General features: G+C 37.1%; 1 protein-coding gene across 4 annotated transcripts in view; it reads left to right on the top strand.

Moving 5' to 3' along the window:
• The first annotated feature begins 2,968 nt into the window (after positions 1-2,968).
• The window catches only part of LOC121329642 (synaptotagmin-12-like), a 60,433-nt gene continuing 39,523 nt past the window's right edge, over positions 2,969-23,878 (top strand). For 2 of the 4 annotated variants that reach the window (XM_041275343.1, XM_041275339.1), the window contains exon 1: positions 2,969-3,259. In XM_041275343.1, coding sequence (XP_041131277.1) covers position 3,259 — 1 coding nt within the window. In that variant the 5' untranslated portion in view covers positions 2,969-3,258. Of the gene's footprint in view, positions 3,260-8,922; positions 8,954-18,842; positions 18,949-19,038; positions 19,119-23,878 lie in introns of those variants that run through there. The other 2 variants (XM_041275341.1, XM_041275342.1) reach the window with 2 other exon arrangements.

Here is a 23,878-nt window from a genome sequence, read left to right as displayed (position 1 = left end):
AACCCAAAGGGTTGCACTCAGATTTGTTAACTTACAGTCTTCTATTAAACTTATAAAACCGACAGGTATGTTCTGTTTCCTGGTTTTTAGAACCAAACAAGAAAACACAAGACTCACGTCTGTCGTCTTTGGGTTTCTTAATATTGCATTTTTGATCTTAAGATATAATCCATAAACGTTGTGAAAATAAATATGTTTTAAAATGTGTTTTCATGAGATTTGATTGGCTCTTGTAATGCTAATCGGGAAAACACCATATTTAGCTGCCCAGTTAATTATTTAGCTAAATGTTAAATCTTGTTAAGAGATTTAAGATTTATTTAAATATTTAGTTAAATGTTAAATCTTGTAGCTAGATTTATAAATTATGTCTGAATATACACATTTAAAAACATTTATTTGTTTTCACAACATTTATAAATCTGGGAAAAAAATACAAGATTTAAATTAAATCTGGAAAAAAAGATTTATTTACACATGGCACCCTATAGATTATACATATAAATATACAGCACACGTTTATGTCTAATGCCGTTTATCAGAAAAACGAATTTTGTTAGGAAACCTTACCTCAGCCAGTGCCATTGAAATAAAATAATAGAATTTGCCTTAGCCGTACAACACTCTGATAAAAGGTAACAGGAAATGAAAGCAATGTGTTTGTTTTACCTAGACTAGCAATCACTAAGATTGTCAGCTCCCTTGAATAATAATCTGTTTGTTGTGCACATACATCATTTTGTATGACACAGCCATTTCAAAAGACTGGTTAGTTGCTGGTGAAAGGATCGGAGCACACAAAGGGGGAAGCGCAGAGAGCTTCACTGCAAACCCAAAGAGTGACTCCAGTTAAAAGCAAACTGCTTTACCTGCCATTGGTAAACAAAGAATTATAGGAAAAATCTTTTGTAGCAAAAGTTTTGCTTTTGCTGATGAGGAAAAAAAGTTACAAGAAATAGATGTCTACAAGTATTTATTTCAGCAAAAACTCATAAAATGCTAATTCAAAAGTATTCATACCCTTTGATGCTATGATAGTATTGTCTACAAGGTGCTAGAAATTTCAATATGATGATGCAGAACCTGATTCTAGAAAAGTCTAGAAAACGCTGGATTGTAGGTGAACATTCTTTGAGAGTATAAAAGGGTTAGGCACAGGATGACTGCTGTCATTATCAAGAAGTCAATATGGGAAAAAATAAAGAGCTATCTGAAGATCAGCAAATTATTTATTGTTATAAAGCTGGAGAAGGATACATTTCCAAGCATTTGAGTATCCCAATTTCATCTATTGTTTCTATTATCAAGAAGTAGTCTTGTCACAACGGTCCCTTGGTCTGGAAGAAGTAAGGTTCTTTCTCCAAGAACAAGTAGAAGAATTGTGAGGAAGGTTAATAACAATCAGAGATTGACTGCCAATGATATTCAAAGTGAATTGGCTGCATGTGTGACTGGGGTTTCCATTTCAACCACAGGTCGAGTATTGCATGGTGAAGGTCTCAGTGGTCTCAGGCCAAGAAAAAAGCCACTCTTAGGAAAATGTCACAAGGACAATTGCTTAAAGTTTGCAAAATGGCATTTGAACGATGGATATGAGTTCTGGTCAAAGGTTTTGAAGAGTGATGAAACAAAAATCGAGCTATTTGGTCACGTTGATAGTTGTTAAGTTTGGAGAAAGTCTGGTGAGGTGTACAAAGAAGCATGGAGGTGGTAATATCCTTCTGTAGCGCTGTTTTTTTCTCTAATGGCACAAGAAATTTAGTTGCAATGCATGGTAAAATGGATTCCATAGCATACCAAAAGATATTGGCCAATCATCTGAAACCCTCTGCCACAAAACTTGGTTTAAAGCGCAATTGGATGTTCCAACATGACAACGATCCAGAGCACACAAAATCTACTACAGAATGTTTAAAGAAGAATAAAATCAGGGTTCTGGAATGGCCTATTAAAAGTCCCAATCTAAATCCGATTGAGAATCTTTGGTATGAGTTGAAGAAGTCTGTGCACAAGAGAAATCCTTGAAATTTGAATGAACAGGAACAATTTTGCATTGAAGAATGGTCAAAAATCACTAAAGAATCATGCCAAAAGCCCATTGACAAATATCTTAATTGTTTAAAAGAGGTTATTATTGCTAAAGGTGCCTCAACTAGCTATTAATTTGATTTTCCTTGACAGGGGATTGAATATTTTTGAATTAGCATTTTTGGAGCTGAAATAAATAATTGTAGACATATATTTCTTGTAACTTTCTTTCCTCGTCTACAAAAGCAAAACTTTTGCTACACATTTTTTGTTCCTATAATTATTAATTTTTGAGAAATTGCTAGAAATTATACATTTCCATTGAGGTATGTAAACTTTTGACTACATCTGTATATATACACATGCATATATATTGAAAAGAATGTGCACACATAGTAAATAAAAAAAATAATTTAAAAAAAAACGCTCTGTTGGTAGAAAAGTTAGCGTCATTGCCTAACTGTATCACCTGAGCTTTAGACGTCACAGTCTCAGGTGTGTTTAATTAAAGTAATTAAACACTGCCAGGTACCTGCCAGGGGTGCCGTTTGAACCACTGACATACTGTATAGAACACACTCTCAAAAATCTGTTATTGAAACCCGTGCTATAAGAAAGACACTACAAAACTCGCAGAGATAAAAGCAACAGCACAGTACTGTTTTCCTCCTACATCGACGCACACAGTTTTGTGTTATTTTGTAGACATTAAATAAATAATACAGTGTAAGGTTAACTTTAACATATAGACTGTTATGTTTTTTAATTGTATTTTATTTTTAATTAAACCGGTTCCTTTCTGCACAATACGGTGCAACTAGCTTTGGTATGAACTGTAGTGCTGAAGTTGCTTGCCTACTGTGCTTGTTTTTAAAGTAGTGGTGCAAGTTGAAAGCAGGGGTGGGGCTTCTGCAGTCGAGAGGTGGACGCAACTAAATGCTGTTCGTAGCATTTCATTTGTTATTACCGAGTTGAACCACTGGGCTCGGCTTCATTGTTTAGTATCAGAGCAAACCTCCTTTTCCCCAAAACACCTCTTACACGCTGCTTCTTGCCTTCGTGCCCAAAACAGGGATTTACCGGCTCTGCTGTCCAGCCAAGGTTTCCTCTGCATTGGTTCCGCGGCACTCGAGTAATCTCAAGGAAAGGTTCTGCTAATGATGCGCGGAGGAAGAAAATCTGCGGAGTTTTTCGCTAGCTCTACTGCACCAAACTAAACTCCTGCTATATAGTAAGTAAGCGCAGTTCAATTAACCTTATTATTTATATTTACAAACGGCTTTTTAAAATACAGTTAAATAGATGTATGTATCAGCAGCTGGCCTTTTGTTGCACACGATTATTATTATTATTATTATTATTATTATTATTATTATTATTATTATTTTGTATTTATTTACTTACTTATTTATTAGCAGATACGTGTGAATTGATATTCTTTTAATATCTCAAATGGACTTTACCAAAGATGCACGTTTACCAAAGAATCCCAGGACTATGGTTGAAACTTATCAGTAAAGATGTGTTGTATAAATATATTATTGTGTCTAAGGTAACTACAACATGTTTTCTTTAAAGCTCATTGCATTTTTATGGGGGAAAAAAAAAACAGTATTTGAGTAAAATGGACGTCAATAATCTGTTTAATTTGCACTAGACCATATTTCCGTTTTCATGTTCTTTTTTGATGACAAAAAAAAAACAGTTTTAAAACATCACTGTCCAAAATAACTTTGTGACATAATAATATAATTCAGTATTCTGTTTACTACAGACTTCAATGATCCTTTTGTGTACTTTACTTGGTTACTAAGCATGCTTTGTTGACAGTCTGGTTTGTTTACATGCCAGAATAGTCCTGTTTGAAGTTAAAACATGGATTCACTTTTTTTTTGTTTTGTTTGTTTTATTATTAAATTTTGTTTCATTAGGTAATACGTTCATTCTTTTGCTGAAAACAAGAAATACACTAAAAGCTAACCCTGTAAGTCAGTAAATGTACTTAAAAATACCAGATTGTAAGTGTGATAGGATTGTCAAATTTGTCATTTTATTTATTTATTTATTTATTTATTTATTTATGTATGCATGTATTTATTTGATTGGCTTTATTTAACTTCTGTGGCATTTAAAAAAAACCCTGATAAATGAACACTGATTGCAATGCTGCTGTGCACAGCTTTAATATTGCTGGATGCTTGTCAAGAAATTAAACAAAGCACAATGATGATAATTATAAAAACACAGCAAAAATATGTGCTGCAATTAGGTTTTAAAGTGTTTGTGTGTGTGTGTGTGTGTGTGTGTGTGTGTGTGTGTGTGTGTGTGTTTAATGCACTGGGGGTATATTTTAATAATCAAAACCGTGGTAGATCCTTATACTGACGTCCTAAGATTCATCAACCTCTGTTGTGTGTAGGAATGTACAGTGGATCAATAATGTAGCCCTGAGGAAAATACCACAAGGGTAACAGTCAGAGTAGTTCTATACAGATGCACATGTGTTCATTAAACACATATGTGTTATGCAAGTGCTACACTGGAAATGTAATCTATAACATATAAAATCTGCATCTCCTTGCTGTAAATCTTTGTCACAAAAGGCAAGACAGCAGATCTGACAATTTCAATGTGGGCTCAGGGTTGGAAAAAAGACTCCCATCGCATAGCAGTTGGTTCCATTCCTAGTTTTACTATGAGTTTAATAAAACGCCCACCTGAGCTTGTTATCTATAAATACTGAGGCTAATCAAGCACATATTAAAACCTGGAATGGGTAAGAATGCTACATAGTAGGAGTCGTATTTCCATCTCTATGGGCTGGTAGTCAGCTTTGTGTTGGTTGGTGCACGTTACTGATTTTTTTTATTTTATGAGGTCTTAAAAGTTATTATTTTAGAAGCACATGACTGCATATTAATTTATTAAATTATACAGGAGCTGTACACCACATTTGGTCTTTGCAGACAGGGACTATATTGAAGAGTAAGTAATGGAGTTCCAAAAAACATAGCGGTACATGGCCTCACGTGTTGCTACAACTGTTTAAATAATGTACCTGTAATTTTTCTTTTCATTGTTAACATCCTGACAACTTCTTACACTTACACTAATAACGTTAAAGTCTGTTTCAAAGCTCTTTTCAAAATGGACGCTGTAGTGCACTGATAGTGTAAGGATTTTTGTCCACATAAGCCAGAGCACTTGTTGTGTTATGTTTATTTATTTATTTATTTATTTAATCTGCTCTCCCTGCAGTGATTTAGAGGACAAATCTCAAACCCCAGTGTTCTAGAGCGGTCATTTTGAAAACAGCTTTGAAACTGACTTTAACGTTATAAGTGTTTAAATAAGTATTGTGCCCCTGAGTGATGTGGACTGCATCCCCAGTTGGTAGAATGTGCAGAGGTGTGAAAAGCACCATTAAAAACATCTGTATTACAAATACAGTACAGTTTTTGTTTTCTTAAGTGTCCCTCCAAAATATGTTACATTTAGTATTACTAAGCTATGCAGTGGAGTGTTGGTCAATCACTCTGTACTTTTCATAAACATCCTCTCATTTTCCTTCAAGGCATTTTATGAAATTGCTTCTCCCATTAATACTGCTAACCACAGGGATTTTCAAGAATATTACCCAGCAAAGCTTAAAAATACCTTTTGGCTTCAGTTGAGTCATTTTTTAATTTTTTTTATTTTAGGCTAATTCGATTTTCTTCTTTTCTGCTTCTGTTGTGTTCAGTTGCATTTTCTATTTTCCATCTTTGTTCCTTCTGTAAGTCTACCATAGCACACTAACAAAATAAATATTGCCTCAGTAAGAAATATTAAGAAAGAGAGGCTGATCGGAATGCTTTTACGTTATTTTGTTCTGTAAAGCGTAGTGCCACCTGGAGGCTACAGTTTGTAAATCTCCCTTTCAATGCATTCTCCAAAATGGAATAATCCACTTTTTGTTGACCAGTAAATGTTATCTAACAAATGTTTTCTATAAAACATTTCAACATTTTTACCCATTTGAATTGTATTCATATTACAAAAGATTATACAGTAAATATAAAAATAGATATTTGGGGGTGTCATTAAAAAAAAAAAAGTTTTCCCATTGTATAATCTCCAACAACTGTTTATGCCCTGCTCTGTGGAGTCCAGGAAGAATGTAAACATTACTGCAAATGTATTAAAGTGAGTTATGTTTGCTGGTGATGAATTGCAGGAAATATTGAACACTGGTAAAAGGTTTAAGAGCAGCATAATGCAGTGAAAGAGCTGTACTTAATCCCAGGCCTCCGTGATTCACACAGCTGATGACAGAGCAGAACACACTCTGGCACTGTACAGTGGCAGTAGCATTTCCACAAGCTCTCATTCCTGCTGGGCTACTCATGCACGGTTTGCATGATTGCTGTGCATTTTGAGGTTTCTTTTGGAGAGATGTAAAATTCTGCATCTGCTTTGGATTCATTAAGAAGTCCCTTGGTGCTTTTTAAAGATAAAGAAAGAGTCTCCTTTGGGAAATATTCCTATGTTTTAAAGTGCTTTTAATTAAGAACCAGAAATACATGCAGTTTTTAGTTAGTTAGTGGATTAGCTCGAGTATTTCTGCATTTTATCCCTATTATATTAAAATCTTTATAGGTCTCAAATGTGCAGTTTTGCATGGCACACACATTAAAGAAAATGGATTTTCGTTTTAAAATGTCTTCTTCAACACTGGGAGCTGATTGGAGCACTGCCTTTAATTAACTTGGGGGTTTAATTTTCTGTGTACACCAGATGTATTTGACAGTACAAACCACACAACCCTCTGGGTGTAAAGAAGAAATTTGCTTGGTCATGGGATCGGAGGACAGCCACTGAACTTTCAGTTCTGCTGAGGTGTGTGGGGAATTGCTGCGGTGAGTGAATGTAATTGGACATTCTAAATTGAAGAGAACAATAATAGGCCAATAATCTATTTTTTTTTAAATATAAAACAAATATATACAGAAAACATGATGACTCAAGATATTGTCCCAGCCCTTCAATAAATGCATTGGGTCGCAATAGTTTCTGCTGAACTCACAGCCCATATGGGAGTTGCTGGCTGTTGCTGTTTTCTTTGACGGACAGAAAAGAGATAAAAGGTCTCGACACAAAACAAAACAAACCTATTAATCCATCTTGACACTACTGGGACTGGAGCAGGCAGTAAAAGGATAAGCCAATTGACACCTGTTCAGTTAGGTAAACAGGATTAATTGTGATATCTCTCACGCTGTTACTGATGTTATAACTCGGGCAACTAAAGCTAACATTGGAGGAAGTCCATGAATATTTCTCATATTACAGCTATGGCCAAAAGTTGTGTATCATTCTATAGAATGAACACATTTTGAATGAAATCTGCTGAATAGCGTTACGTAACCATATTGAATTAAGTACCGCTTTGTATTTTTCCATGTACTTGGCCATAGCTGTAGGGTTGTCTTTTGGTTTCTGCTTAAAGCAAACTGGAAAGCAGCCGTAGCTGTACTAACAGAATTACCTCATCTTCGTCAGGCTTTGTTCTTGCTGGCTATGACCAGCTGTGCTTGCTCTTTATCTTTGTTGTTGGTTTTTGTTACAGCAGGCCATCCATTCGGTGCACAAAATGATTTCAGATGCAGAGAATTGTTTCAAAGCTCTCTCTAACCTGGTTACAATGGTTTATTTGGCTTCAACGACCAACATCAGGTCTAAACTAAAATACCTGAGATAAGGTACAGAAATACAATGAATACGTTTTAATATTACTGCAGACAGCGGGGCTTCTCCCTGTGGCGCTGGAGACAGCGGGGCTTCTCCCTGTGGCGCTGGAGACAGCGGGGCTTCTCCCTGTGGTGCTGGAGACAGCGGGGCTTCTCCCTGTGGTGCTGGAGACAGCAGGGCTGGGCACTCCAGCGATGGCAGTGGTTTCTGGCACTCCGGACAGGGGGGCGCTGGCAGCAGCAATGCTGACCTCAGCGCAGGGCCCTCCGACAGTGGTGGCACTGGCAGGGGTGCAGGGTCTTATGGCAGTGGTGATGGTGGCTTCTCCCTCCTGAGGCTTTGGAGAGGGCAATGGCTCCTCCCCCTTAGACATGCAGGACGGCAGCTCCTCCCTTTCTGGCATTTGGGCAGATAGCTACTCCTTCGCTGGCCTTTGAACAGGGAGCTCCTCCTCCTCCTCCTGGCCTTTGGGCAGGCATCAACTCCTATGCTTGCCTCCGGGCACGGCTGCTCCTCCCCTTCTTCGTCACTCAGGCCAGCAGCTCTCTGGTAGTAGTGGTGGCACTGGCAGGGCAATACTGACCTCATTGCGGGGCACTATGGCAGTGGCAACACAAACCCTGCACATCTTCCTCACCATTTCCGCGTGGATGACATACTGCCACCCCCTCTCCTTCTGTTGCTGCATATTCTTGGCATCTTGCTGTGGAAATAACACATTAAAAAAGGCTTGTTTTGATTTTCATTTAATACCTGCCAGCAAAAACATGTTAAAGGGAATAACTGGCAGTCTTGAGTACAGTATACATCACCGCTTCGAAATTTCAGATCCTTCTACTGTGTAAATCAAGACCTGAAAACCACAAGTGTCGCTGTTCAGTTCTGGCTTGTTCCTCACTGGTTTTAAATCCTGCTAGTGATCCACTTTCAAAATAACTGCTGGACATGTGCCAAAATAGTACATGAGCATTCCACTGCGTTGGTGAGACGGCTGATTATAATCGTTAGTGTATATTGAATGACTGTTATCTACTCAGGTACACCAAGATATTTTGTGAGCAAGGGGACTAAATAGGGTTATCTGGGCAACAAGAAGTACCCCAGACCTAGTCTTCTAGTATTCCTAACATTTGTTATCTTTATATTTTCCCTCTTTCTCTCCAGCATTAGCCTTTGGGAGCAAAACAATTGAAAGGTAAGCCCTAGCCTTATGCTCAAATCACATGGAACTGCTACTCAATTTGCACAACATCAATAGCTTGACTGTAGGGAAATGTACATAGAAGTGCTCTGCAGTCAAAATATGAAATTGGAAATGCAATGATATCTTATATTCCTTTCACAAAAACGTAAGATGAACAGAGTAGGCCCTGCGTCTCCTGAAGTGGAGCTGGTAGAATCAGAATTGATGAGGTGTAGTAAGAAACACTGATCAGTAGGCCTGCTGTTAAAAAAATAAATAAATAAACTTAAATCAACTCCTAAAATCCTTAGACAGGAAGGAAGACTTATCTCTCCCCAGATTTTCTTTTAAAAGCCACACAGTATCTGGACAGGTCTTCAATCTGAGAGAAAGCCTGGGGATAGAGGATGCTTAATCATCTGTTCTAGAGGAACCATTAGATGTAATTTGAATGTGTTGTAAATTTCCACCAGTGGCCTGTGAAAATAGGCTGATTGATTGTTTTGCAGCCTTCACTTGTATTTCATCCATTTTCTTTTTTAAACAGACTTGCCTTAATGTGACCATTTTGAGGATTCTGAAAAATTGAAACATGCAAGGGGATGGCCTGTCAATGGTTAAAGGTCCCCTGGTCGCTTTAATTCATCTTCATCTTTCAATTTTTGCCCGATGTAACTCAGAACCCTTGCTTATTAAATGTCTTGTTATGTTTTTGTACGCGATTTGGAATGATCAATTTGATTATTGCCTTACCACTACAACCAACTTACTGATCAGGATGACTAAAGGTCTACAAGTGACCTCTCCACCCACTGTCAAGCCAATTGACTATTTTTCACCCACTGAACATAAACCAGGGATATTACCAAGCTACTGAACCCTGGAAACAAGGTCCAGAAGGGGAAGTCCCTGTCTGGACTCATTAGTCTAGTGGGGATCGCAGAAGCGTGTGAGATAACCCCAACAGACTTTCCTCTAACAATTCAGGGTTACCACTTATTTTCATTTATTTGAAGAGTGTTATTAGGTGAGCATTGGGCCTGGGTGGGGTAAAACAGGCAACAAATACCCCAGTGCCAGTTATTTTGAATGTATATCCGTCAGCGTACATGTTGCTTTCCTCCAGCTCCCTTATTTTAGATTTCTGTAACACCCTGTGGGAAAAAACCAATTGAAAGGTAAGCCCTAGCCAGTGAGCTTAGTCTCCATTCACATGGAACTGCTATATTAATTGCGCAACATTTACAGTAGATGTTTGCTGTCACTGTGGTCAGAATATCACATTGGTTCAGAACAGTGTGTCTTTTGCAGTAATTTTTGTATTACTGTGTATGTATCAACTTAGCATTTGCTCCATTTTATATATATATATACACAAACACACACACACACACACACACACACACAGTGCCTTGCAAAAGTATTCAGACCCCTGACCAATTCTCTCATGTTACCGAATTACAAATGGTACATTGAAATTCGTTATGTTCGATATTTTTTTTTTAAACACTTAAACTCAAAATCAGTTATTGTAAGGTGACATTGGTTTTATGTTGGGAAATATTTTTAAGAAAAATAAAATACTGAAATATCTTGCTTGCATAAGTATTCATCCCCTGTGCTGTGGAAGCTCCCAGTTTGCACCGATGAAAGAAATTGCCCTAACAAGGACACAATTACCTTACCATTGGCCTCAACCTGTGAACCATTAAAGTTGCTGTCACATTTTCTGGATAAAAACCCTGCTGTTGAAGGATCATTGGTAAGGCTGTGAATCTGAAGGAAAATGAAGACCAAAGAGCATTCTACAGAAGTTAGAGATAAAGTAATACAAATGCATAGATTAGGGAAAGGGTACAAAATAATATCCAAGTGTTTGGATATCCCAGTGAGCACAGTCGGATCAATAATCAGGAAGTGAAAGCTGCATCACACCACCCAGGCACTGCCAAGAAAAGGCCGTCCCTCAAAACAGCGCTCAAACAAGGAGACTTGTGAGAGAAGCCACAGAGAGGCTAACAATCACTTTGAAGGAGCTACAGAGTACATTGGCTGGGAGTGCAGTAATGGTGCACCAGTCAACCATATCAGGAGCTCTGCATAACACTGGCCTGTATGGGAGGGTGGCAAGAAAGAAGCCGTTACTCAAAAAGTACCATCTGAAAGCACGTCTGGAGTTTGCCAGAAAGCATGAGAGTGACCCAGCTGTGATGTGGGAAAAGGTTTTGTGGTCAGATGAGACCAAGATAGAGCTTTTTGGCCAAAACTCAAAGCGCTATGTGTGGCGCAACCCTAACACTGCCCATGCCTCAAGACACACCATCCCTACAGTGAAGTATGGTGGTGGCAGCATCATGCTGTGAGAGTTCTCTTCAGCAGGGACTGGGCATCTTGTTACAATTGAAGGAAAATACTGCAAGAGAATCTGCTTCAGTCTGCTAAAAAACTGAAGCTGAAATTCACCTTTCAGCAGCACAGTGATCCCAAGCACAAGGCCAAAGCAGCATTGGAGTTGCTCAAGAACAAAATGGTGAATGTCCTACAGTGGCCCAGTCAGTCCTGATCTCAATCCCATGAGAATTGAAAATTGCGGTCCACAAGTGTCTTCCAACCAACCTGAACAACCTGGAGCAAATCTGCCAAGATGAATGGGCCAAAATCACTCCGACACTGTGTGCAAAGCTGGTACATACTTACCCCAGAAGACTTAAAGCTGTTATTGCAGCGAAAGGTGGCTCTACCAAATATTAATGTGTGAGGGTTGAATACTTATGCAAGCAACATATTTCAATTTTTTATTTTTCTTAAAAATATTTCCCAACATAAAACCAATCTCACCTTACAATAATTGATTCTGAGTTTAAGTGTTTTAAAAAAAAAAAAAAAAAAATCGAACAGAACGAAATTTCAATGTACCATTTGTAATTCAGTAATATGAGAGAATTGGTCAGGGGTCTGAATACTTTTGCAAGGCACTCTGTGTGTGTGTGTGTGTGTATATATATATATATATATATATATATATATATATATATATATATATATTTATATATATATGTGTGTGTGTGTGTGTGTGTGTGTGTGTGTGTGTGTATATATATATATATATATATATATATATATATATATATACATATATATATATAATATATATACACACACACACACAGTGCCAGTCAAAAGTCTGAGTACACCTGCTTGACTACACCTCATGATTATCTATGCTTTTAACTGTTTAAACTTGTCTATAAACACTTAATATTTCGTTAAATGATATGTGTACTAATATAAGCTGATAATCATAAGTGAATTGCGTTCAAAAATTTAATTTTTAAATGAAAATGTAAATCTTGTCAATTTGAATGAATTGGTCACCCAAAGCAAGGGGATTTCAGTCTGAAGCCCAAGTCAGTTAAAAGTCTGAAATGTGTATAACTCGGTGTTAGAACACTGGCCTAAATATAAAAGAGTCTTTGTTAGATGTTCTCTGAGTTAACTAGCATGTTACCTAATTAACCTTTTGTTCCCAATTGTTAACAGGTTAGGGTCCATGATTACTATAAATATAGGTAGCATAGGCACAAGTTTGTCATTCCTGAATGTAAGGGAGCAGAAAATGGCAAAATACACTCAGTTAAGCAGCGAAAAAGTCTGTAATTACTTTAGGAAATGAAGATCAATCTTTAAGACAAATCGCAAGAACTTTGCAAGTGTCTGTAACTGCTGTGGCCAAGACCACCAAACGATTTGAAGAAACTGGCACTCATGAGGACCGAACAAGGTCAGGCAGGCCAAGGGTGACCAGGTTTATTTGAGTCACAAGTCTGCGAAACTGGCTATTAACTGCCCCTGAAATACAAGCTCAGCTAAATGCTACTAGAAGTACAGATGTTTCAACATCAACTGTTCAGAGGAGATTGCGTGAAGCTGGCCTAACTGGAAGAATTGCTGCAAAGAAACCATTGCTAAGAGTGCAGAATAAGAGGAAGAGACTTGCCTGGGCCAAAAAACACAGAAACTGGATGTTTGAGGAGTGGAAGTCTGTCTTATGGACCGGTGAGTCAACATTTGAAATGTTTGGGTCCAACCGCCAAGTATTTCTAAGACACAGAGAGGGTGAGCACATGAGTTCTGCATGTGTGGTTCCCACTGTCAAGCATGGAGGAGGCAGTGTCATGGTCTGGGGTTGCTTTGCTGGTGACAGAGTTGGTGAACTTTACAAGATCCATGGTAAGCTCAACCAGCATGTCAATCATAGCATACTTCAGAGGCATGCCATTCCATCAGGATTACGGCTAGTTGGGCAGTCCTTCATTCTTCAGCAAGATAATGATCCGAAACACACCTCAAAGTTGAACTATCGGGCAAAGAAGGAAAGTGAAGGACCATTCAATCTGATGACCTGGCCTGCCCAGTCTCTAGACCTCAATCCCATAGAACTTGTATGGGACGAACTGGACAGAAGAGTCAAAGCGAAGCTATCCAGATGTGCCCTACATCTCTGGGAATTGCTGCAGAAGAGCTGGGAAGACATGTTGGGTGATTTCCTGCTGAAACTTGTTAACCGATTGCCTCGTGTTTGTGAGGCTGTTATTAAGGCAAAGGGTGGCTATTTTGAGGAATCCAAGATTTAGAGACAATTTTCAATTTTCTTGATCATTGCTTTGATACTTTTTATTGTAACGTGTGTTTTCATTTTCAAGTATTTGCAGAAACATATACAACGTAAAACATGGTCAATTGTGAAAAAATGTATATATATATATATATATATATATATATATATATATATATATATATATATATATATATATATATGTGTGTGTGTGTGTGTGTGTGTGTGTGTGTGTGTGTGTGTAAAATTTCATACCTAATAGTCTGGATCTGTCTGCCCATACATTCATGGCACGCAGTAATAAAGCATCTATTTTAAATAATGTACTCTGTATGCTTAGATAGCTATGCTAGTTTAATACATCCTAGGCTGTTTGAAGTTAATCTGTCTAGTTTATTGACCATTTGTCATTTTGGAGTTTTGCATGTACATTAGCTAGAGAAGTGCTTGTGCAATTGGAAGTACTGAAGTACATACATTCATTTTTTTTGGTGCCACATATCCATAAGAACACATTTTTCAACAGATCTATTTTATTTCCTGGAGTGGTGTGTTTTCACTCATATGGATAGCCATACACAACCAATTAACGCCTTAATAAGGGTCCATCATCCTTTGTGGAATAACCACAATACTAAATGAATGTTCGTGGAATTTTCTGTGTTTATCCATGTGACAGCTAGGGCCCTGTCGTTGTTTTTTGCGCGAACGTTTGCAGCTTGGACGCGCAACAGGAGACACATTGCTAGGCAACCGATAGAGCAGGTAGGCTCGCCTAGCGCTTAAGTCCTGATCCGTAGCGTAGCCAGGATTTTATTTCGGGGTGAGCGCTTTGTTTTTGGTTTTTTTGATGATGGTTAATAACACTGGTGTGGGGTGGGGGTGTCGGGTGTATGTTGGTGATGGATCGAGAATTTCTGCACGTGGCTAATATTTTAAATTGTCTCACGTAGTTCAATAATTCATTTCAGGGGGGGGTTTAACCCCTAAAACCACCCTCCTAGCTACGCCACTGGTCCTGATTCACAGGGGGGTGTACTCGGGAAGCAACAGCAGTAGGTCAGGTAGGTTACCATTAGCTGGTACCCTAATGGCAACACTTGTGATTATTAAATCTGCGCGCCTGTGTGGTGTTTCAACAACCAATGCTCTGTGTCTGACTCATTTATTATCATTATTCACACAGGTAACATCCCCCTGTTACAGTCCCCTACTGGGGATTGTAACTTGGCTATTTTTGTACAAGGGAACTGTTTTTGGACAGGCAATATACTCTTTTGTAGTACTAAGGCAATGCAAATCCAAAGCAAGAATAACACGAGAACTGGTCAAAATTATTGATCTTAACCAGAATTCAGCTGGAAATATACATCTATGCATACAGTTCAAACTGGGGAGATATTAAGTTGCAATCCTTGAATTCCAGGTGCTTATCTTAGCTCGTCATAAAACATTTGCTTCTCCTGAGTTCAGTGTGGTTGACTTGACAATGAAATAAGTCCTACATGTATTTCCAGTGAGTGTTTTTGGTTGGCCTTGTTTTAGTTGCACAGGCTTGTGCACAGTGAGGCAGAAATACATTGCAGATGCTCCTGATTACAGGCTGCTGCTTTGCATGGGAACCAAGGCACTGTCAGTGTGTGTTGGATGAAGTGATCTTTTGAGGTCTGGACTCGGAGGGTGAAGTAAAGCAACATTTTGTTAAGTCACACATACAAAAAAGTAACACTTTATAATACCTTCTAGTTCTGAAACATCTATTCCTGCTGATATGTTTGTATTTTTATTTTAAATTAGCTAAATATTTGACCTATATAGCCAGCATCTCAGGACTTCCATAAAACCCTCTACACCATCACATATTTCAAAATAAAAGAGAAAAACACTTCCACGCAGTACAACAGTACACAAAATACAGATAAAATAAGTCTGTTTTGCTAATATATTTTTCTGTTGTTTAGAATCACTTTGTATTTTATTTGCTGTTTCGGTCATCACATTCTGGTGAAGTTTAAAGCACCCTTGTGGTTTCAGTAGTTCTCTTCAAAAACATCTTATTTTATCATCTCTCTAGGTACTGGTGCACCAGAGTGTAATCATTGTCCTGTACTCCTGCAACACTGTAGATGTAAGAAATACTTAATTTGTTCTGTATAGCATTTCTTACTGATGTTTTCTAAAATCCATTAAAACAGCTGAAGCATTAAGTATACATTTTAATGTATCTACAACCCAACAGTCTTTTTAAATTTAAAAAGCTTTTTTTCAGTGCTGCTTCTGGGCACTGCAATCTCTGATTCTCCACCACCGTGCAATGCATATTTGAAAAAAAAAAATATGGGCAAGCAAATTCAATACTATGTGGCTGAATTTGAATTGATCACAGGGTCGCCTAAATGTCTGATTTGAGGATTTATGTCCAGGGGGTTTTAAATGAGCTCTTTCATACTTCTGCACTTCAGAGAGAAGCCCACATCATGTAAATCAGAATAAACACATTTAAACTGGAGCATTTTTCTTTATCTTTTGCCTATTAAGTTGCCAAACAGTGACATTTGCTTGAAGAAAAGGATGTATGGTGTCCTTAGACTGAACTAGTGTTTTGTTAATCAATTCAGTACAATGATTTCTTACTAAACAAGCTCAAGTCATGAGCCATTAAAAACAATAGAAATTCGGAGCACCTCTTTTTTTCACTATGAATGTCACATAGTACCCCTTCATACTCATTCTAGAGCATCTAGTTCAATAAGCCAGAGGGTTTCAGCAAACAATGTGATAAGTTAGTTCAGTGACGTCTTCCAATGGGAATCTCTTCACCTGGGTCCTTTACATGAGATCCAGTTCCGCCGCCGAACCTGTCAATCACTTCTGCCTCCTTCGGGACTGTGTCTGTGCTGACATTTAACCTTTTTTGGGAGATATAAATATCATGAGATGTTGTAACCAATTGTGTTTAGTGGAGGTAGATCGGATTTGACAGTGTTTGACAGTGACAGTTTATTTGAACTATCCAAATCTCGCTGCACCGTCATTTTTACCATGGCACATCTGGATCAGAAAGATTCTATTTGTGAGGCATTCAAAAGGTTAAACTTTAACAAGCCAATAAAAAGTATTTGAGATGCTTAAAAAATGAATACAGAAGAGCCTTTCTTTGTGTTTCTCAATACTCCTGAAAGCAAAGGGAATTGCTTTAGTCCTCTTTTTCTGCTACTTTTAACCTCCGGGAGAAGAAGTGTCACTGTCCTGATGGATGAGAGACTGGGTCTCATATCTACAGGGCTGTCTGTTCCCTTCCCTCCCAGACAGGGACGACAGGTATGTGTGACTAATGCATAAAACTCAATATTGTTAATCTGGAGAAGGATTGCCCAGGATCTCTGTTCTATTACAGGAACAGTCAAGAACTAATTACACACTGTATCATAATGTGAAGAAGACATGTAATTTCTTAGACAGGTACCCACAATAGAATCCACGGGAGCTGCCACTGAAAACTGAACAGATTCCACACGTGACCTAATGTATTTACAATCACACATTAACTGGTTATTACTTGCATCCAAAGGAAATGTAATTATCTTTTCACATTTTCAATGTGATGAAATTATGCACAGTGGATTAGGAGGATACTGCACAGGGATTGTTCAGGGATTGTTTAAAGAATGGTATTCTATCTTCAGTTTTACATATTTCACAATGTAATGTTCACTGAGCATGGTTAATGGGTCTGTTCAGACCCATTATATTTGTTGCAATACATGATAGATTATGTGATTAGTCATTTTCTAATTGATTACTCGATTCCACATGCCATCCCTAGTACAAATAGTGTTACAGAACAGCAAACACATTATTTACCATTGCTTCCTGTTGTGTTGTACATATTCCTGCAATATCTTTTTCAACAATATTTTTTTCACATATCCATTGATCCATAAATCAGTTTAAAACTTTCAAATTTCTGTTTCATATAGGGTACATGCCATTAAAATCACAGAAAATGCCAGCAGTGTAGCCATAACAAATTAGTTTTTTTTTTTTTTTTTTTACTGGTAGCTTTCTGTAACTTTACCACTTTATCATTTGTGTCAATTTACAGATATTTGCATTTGTAAAAGTTGTTACGTTACAATATTTGTTCTATGTATTTGCAATTTTAAAAGTTTTTACTTTACAATATTTGTTCTATAATTTTAGAGGCATTGTTATGCTTTTACAATGTTTTTTTTATTTTAAAGAAACATAAATAACTTTACTGAGTGGAACAGAAGCATTATATTTGTTAAAATACAAAAGCAGATTTATTCCCTTGACCCTGAATAAGTTTAGTGAAAATCCACTCCCCAAGTTATGAAAAACAGGCCCTCTGTGTACCATGGACTTTTAATGAAGGCCAGACAAGATTAGTTTTTTTGCACCCACTTCACAGTACAGGGTATTGGTGTGGCAAATAGAACAAGAATAATGTGAGGGTCAGAATATATTATCACACAATAAAATATATGTTTTGAGTTGATTTTGGTAAATAATACATGAATGGCGCAAAATGTGTTATTTTATATAATCTTATGTTTCTTAAAGAACACAAAAATGACTGACACACAAAATATTTCAGTATTTCTTGTTTGTCAGTTTTAGTATTGTTGCAAATGTTACAGATAAGCAAGAAATATAGAATAGTGTTTTTTTTTTATTTCTATTGTTTGTATTTATAAACTGCTGCAAGAATGTATATTACATAACAAATGACAGGGAGGGAGACAAGTGTAATGATAGCTATGGATGGGAAGCTCCCTGTCAAAATGTTATTAATTAAGAAAAAATTCAGTCTGAGCTTAACTTAAAAAAAAAAAAAAAAATGTAATCATTGTTAGTAATACTGACATCCATCTAAAAGGTTATTTTTGAATTGACGAATTTGCAAGACAAATCCGATTTCCTGCAGGGCGTGACAGATGGGAATGAAGTGACAGGCATTCATAGTGGTTTAATAATTAATTTCCTCTCCACATTCTGCTCAAAACCTTGGTTACACATCTACTTAATTTGATAAGGGCTTTGTGAAAAAAAAAGAAAAACAAGTTAGTGTATAGCAGCAACTTTAATGTTTTGAATAATGTTAGTGGCAGTGTTAATGTTTAATAGGTGAACCACATTTATTTTGTTGCTAGTTGTAATTTGTGTATTTTATATGGGGGAATCACTGGAGTAGAGCTGTTATTAGTTTACTGCACTGCATATTCAAGACACTATTTCCTTTTCCTGTTTTGTTATTGGAGGGAGAGCGTTAAGATGGTGATGAACCTGTAAAGCTGGACTGTACCACAAGAAAAGCCAACCTCTGGTTAAATAAAACCCTTAAGCAGTTGCCTACAATTGGAAAATGGTACTCAATTTAAATTCACTCCCTGAATTTATTTTCATCACAAGTTTCATCACAATGATAAAAGGTCACTCCCTGTCTCGTATTTTTCAGGCTACGATGTCAGAGGGCAATACATTTGACGGTTGACTGCTGAGTGACGTCAGAAGACCATATTGAGTGAATATAGGCTGGTTTGTGGGCAATTGAACTATTTTTGGTTATGTGACCCTGTAGTAGCCAGTGGGGTATTCTCAAGTATACGAGCTGAGGAATGTTCAACTCAGTAACTGAGAAAACATTTCCTAATTAGATTATGACTGGGTGTTGCAATGTGGCAGGAATAGCCTAAAATATAGAATTTCATTAAAAATAATTCATGATTTTTTTTAAATGTATTTATTTTATTTATTTATTTTATTTTTTTAATAAGAAGAAAACAAAGTGGAGCATGTGCCCAAATAGATATAAGATTAACAATGTGTCCTTGGGAAAGCCCCCGTGCTTTCTCTATAGAGGACACTGCTGTAATGGCTTATGCTCCTCAGGGAGCCGATGACAGCAGCCTGGAAGAAAGAGAGCGCGATTAAACGCCCACACACTGAAGAGAGCTGTTCAGTGCAGAGGGCTGTTTACTAGCCTCTCCGGCTTTGTTGTCCTGGTTTCTCTGCAGTGCACTTTGCTCATTATTTTTTATCTCAACAGCACAAATTTACCGGTTAATTGAACACATCCACAGCTTCTATGGCTTTCTTAGTTTATTAACGTATTTCAAAATAAAATGAAATGCCAATTTTAGCTCGTTGAAAATGAGAAAGCAACATGAAAATAGCCCCCAAACGATAGCTTATAGAATGCCTTCCGTTTCACCTTATCCTGCCTGTAACAGGGTGATGGTCCGAGCTTCCCCCCAGCCACATTATACTCACAGGAACACGGAGGTCTTTAAAACGTAGGAAAACAGCAACGTGGTAGTGTTCACAGGTTTAAATCAATATTTATTCATGCTCTGGATACTTTACTCAGGCTACAAATGACAACTAATGCTCACAGACAAGCGGGTTGTAAATGCAATGACTGACATTCATTCACACAGACAAGATCTCGACTGATTTAATAATCCTCCTAAAGCAAGACACAGTAGTTTAGAATCCCCCGCCCCGCCTACTAACAGGATTAATTATTCAATAAACATTTTTCACCTGGAATGATTTTATTAAAAAATAAACTCCTATTTAACAGTCATACTTTTACAATAAAGCATTCATATACTTTCACATGTTTCTTCTCATTTATACGTATTTGTTTAACCTGCATCTTTGTTTACAACGCTGATCGTTAAACTGTTATATTGCTCGTTATTATTGGCATTGCCATTATTATTCTTTTGTCCTTAACTATTACCAGTAAATACTGAAAATTAGCATTACCCCTTCTATTGGAAGATTACTGAGCATATGGCTATAATAAGCCCTTAGTCCAAATGTACGGCAAATTCATTAAGGGAAGCGCCCTAATCTAAATACAGCAATACTCCGTCATATATCAAACACAGTTGATCATTTTCACTCCTGAAGCCTGTCACAAAGCTACGAATCCCCTTCCTGTGCAACAGATGTAGGGACCCCTCCAGACATAGACAGGGAGTCCTATATTGAGTGTGAGATTGGGTGGGATCCTCATATTGTATCTGTTGCAGAGTAAGTTGAGTTATAATAATGTAATTGAATATAAAGTCTTGAAAACTTGACAAGGAGCTGTGTAAATGTTATTATAATGCCAGTTGAGAAAATAGGTTTAAAACTAATAGTTAAAGCATTTTAAGATTGTTTTGTGTTTGTAAGGCAGTTTAATCCCCAGTGCAGGCCTGTGTTATTCGTTTTGCCAATTCCTTTATTTACCATTGGGAGATACAACTGGCTAACATCGTTTTGAAATTACTTGCATACATATTTTAATAGAGTTGACATTTAACTTTATTATTATCTCTGCAATGTTTGTTCCATGATACCAACTAATGTTTCTTTTCAAAATAAATCGATAGCAATAAACCTAACGACCCAATTTGTTGCTAAGAGCAAAGGCCATTGGTCTAATAACTGTCTCCCGTCGCAAAATGTGAAAAACAAACAAAGCTAGAGAGAGCAGTTCAAAAACCTAAGCTTGCAAATGGATGCAGCTGTGGGAAATACACTTTTCACCGCCGCAAGTGAAGCCCATTCGTTTGAGATGTCAAACTGAGGGCCATATGTAATTTCTTACTTATAACCTTGGGTCTGGGTAATCCATTCACACTTGTTATGGATGTGATTTATTCCTGAGTTTAATTTCTCACACGTGTAGGCTTTAACTATTGAAAAGAAAGAAATACCACTGAGATACTGTAGCGTAGAAATCAGAGGCAGTGTTTCCCAATGTTTATCAGCTTTTAATGAAAAGTATAAAAAACAAACAGCATATGAATACATGCAGTAGTGCAATGTTTTATAGGGGTCTTTCCAGCTGAAGCGGGCTGGATTTTGGCAAGATGTTTCCTCTGGTTGATGATGCATAACCGGTTTTAACTACAGGTTCCAGTTTAGGTACTATGTGCATTCTAAAAAGAAACTGTAATTGTTTCTCCCATGTGCATTCTGTACTGTATAATATTTTTCTACACAGTAGCTTTTATTATTCCAATTATTCTCTATGGATGGGTTTCCCCCAAGTTGTCCAATGTAAGGTGAGATTGGTTTTGAATAAAATAATTTGTACTCTACGTAGAGGTACTAAAATAATGCCAGTAATTCTTAATAGCTATTGCAATCACTCGGTATGTATCACACTGTCTTTAAAAGACAGACATGGCGGTACATTCATTAATTAGTAATATTAAGTATTAATGAACAGTCTTTACTGGTTTGCTCTTTGCAGATATTTCAATGCTTCACTTTTGGCATGGCCCCACACCCATTTCTTGAGGTCTCATGATGGAGATCAGAAACGTTAGAAGCTTGTTAGATTGTTATGTTAAAATACAGTGGAACTGTTGTGTTGTCTCTCTGGACTTTAATAGTGTAGAAAGAACAGTAACCACAAGCAGGTGCTTTTTTATAGTGAAATTAACATACTAGTCCATGCTGTTTGTCATCTGGGAACTCTTTGTTTGTTTATTCCTACAAAGAAATTGAAAAAACAATTGGATTGCAGCCTCCTTGGGACCGCTGCAGGCATTCAGTGAATGCTTATTTCTCTGCAGAGGACCTTTTAGCAGAGCTGCATGAGTAGATGACAGTTTCATAAATTGCCACCAAATTGGTTTAAATGTTACTTGAACCAAACAAGTTTAATATTCATAGTACTGCTTGTAATTATTATTACAAGTTTTTTTTGTCACAAGGATGTAGTGGAGGTGGAGAGGTATCTAGTGTATGTTCATATACTTGTCACATTCATAATGCAGACCTACTTATTCAGTTCTGATTTGGTCTGGCTTCTGAAGTCTATAGTGAATGAACTAGTTTACTTTTACTTAATGAAACTTTGCATGGACATATTTTACAATCCAAAATCTTTACAAAGTAAGAGAAATGGCGACATCGAAGGCACGAGAACCTATTTTCCTATATATATTGTGGCAGAGCAAAGCTCTGCCCTTTAAATTGGCAGGGATGGGGTTAACTTCCCCTGCCTGCCTGGGTTTATTATGTTCAGGTGGCTGGGGTTGATTAGTTGATTAGGTTGATTAACGATCAATCAGCGCCCAGCCACCTGATATAAAAGGAGGCCTCTGCTTCTCATTTGGAGAGAGGGAGCTGAGGAAGCAGGTTGGTTTTTTTTGGTTGTTTGGAGAGCTTGAATCCAGTGAAGGCATTGCCCAGCCTGGAGATTGTTATTTTTGTAAATTTTGCTTTTTGTCTTTCTTTGTGTTTAAATTGTTTTGTTTTGGCCCTTGTGCCCTTTCATTTTGTGTTTATTTATAATAAAATAGTTATTTTTTTGAACTGCAGTCTGTCTCTGGGCCTCTATCCACTCGCCAGCCTGCCACAATATATATATATATATATATATATATATATATATATATATATATATATATATATATATCTATATATATATATATATATATATCAGGGTGTCTGGGACGAATAATTTGAATGTTGTTTTTTTTGGGGGGGGGGGGGGTTTTGCACATTTTCAATTACTCTGTGTTTTTGGTTGCTTTTGGTCCCTTTTGTATATGGCTAGAATTCATTAATTTTTTATTCAATTTGTTCAAAATGTTTTTTCCATGCTCAGTACATGTTGAAGTTTAATTTTACACTGTCAGATTTGAGTTGGCCATGCTAAAATATTTTTTTACAAACAATAAATGTTTTTTTATTTCTAGAAAGCATCTCTCTTTTTCTGTGGCTTTTGTTATCTGTATTGAACAGGGTCAGTTTCAGACTATTTCACTTTTTTTTTTGTTATGAAAGCCTAATATGTGCACGTTCATTTAATGTATGACATGTACCCGTAACCTTTATAGTTAAAGAGAGAATCTAACAGTAAAAAAAAAAAAAAAAAGACCCAAAATATATTTGCTTATACAGCAAGGAAAGAAATGTCTTTATGCTAGGTTTTAGTAGATCATAACTTGGATTTGTAAGCTCTGGATAATGTTTAAAATAGAAAGAACAATAAGAACACAGCATTAAGTGTGGTGTAATTATCACATAGCCCTTTCCCCTACATTTACTGTACTATAGATTAATCCTCTCAAAGCCCACTGTTGCTTTTATGCTTGACTAATACCTCCTACACTGCCTCCAACTTTGAAGGTTAACAGTTAACATTTCTATTTCAGGGAACTAGGGTTATGATAGTAACCTAACATTCGCTTTTAAGTATGAAATGTAACCATTACCGTATGGGTAATATTGTATGGGCAATATTGCAAAACGACTAGAATGCTACAAGACTAACCCGAGAG

The sequence above is a fragment of the Polyodon spathula genome, chromosome 17 (genome assembly GCF_017654505.1).
Source record: "Polyodon spathula isolate WHYD16114869_AA chromosome 17, ASM1765450v1, whole genome shotgun sequence".
Taxonomy (NCBI): domain Eukaryota; kingdom Metazoa; phylum Chordata; class Actinopteri; order Acipenseriformes; family Polyodontidae; genus Polyodon; species Polyodon spathula.
This window is presented reverse-complemented; position numbering and strand designations above follow the sequence as displayed.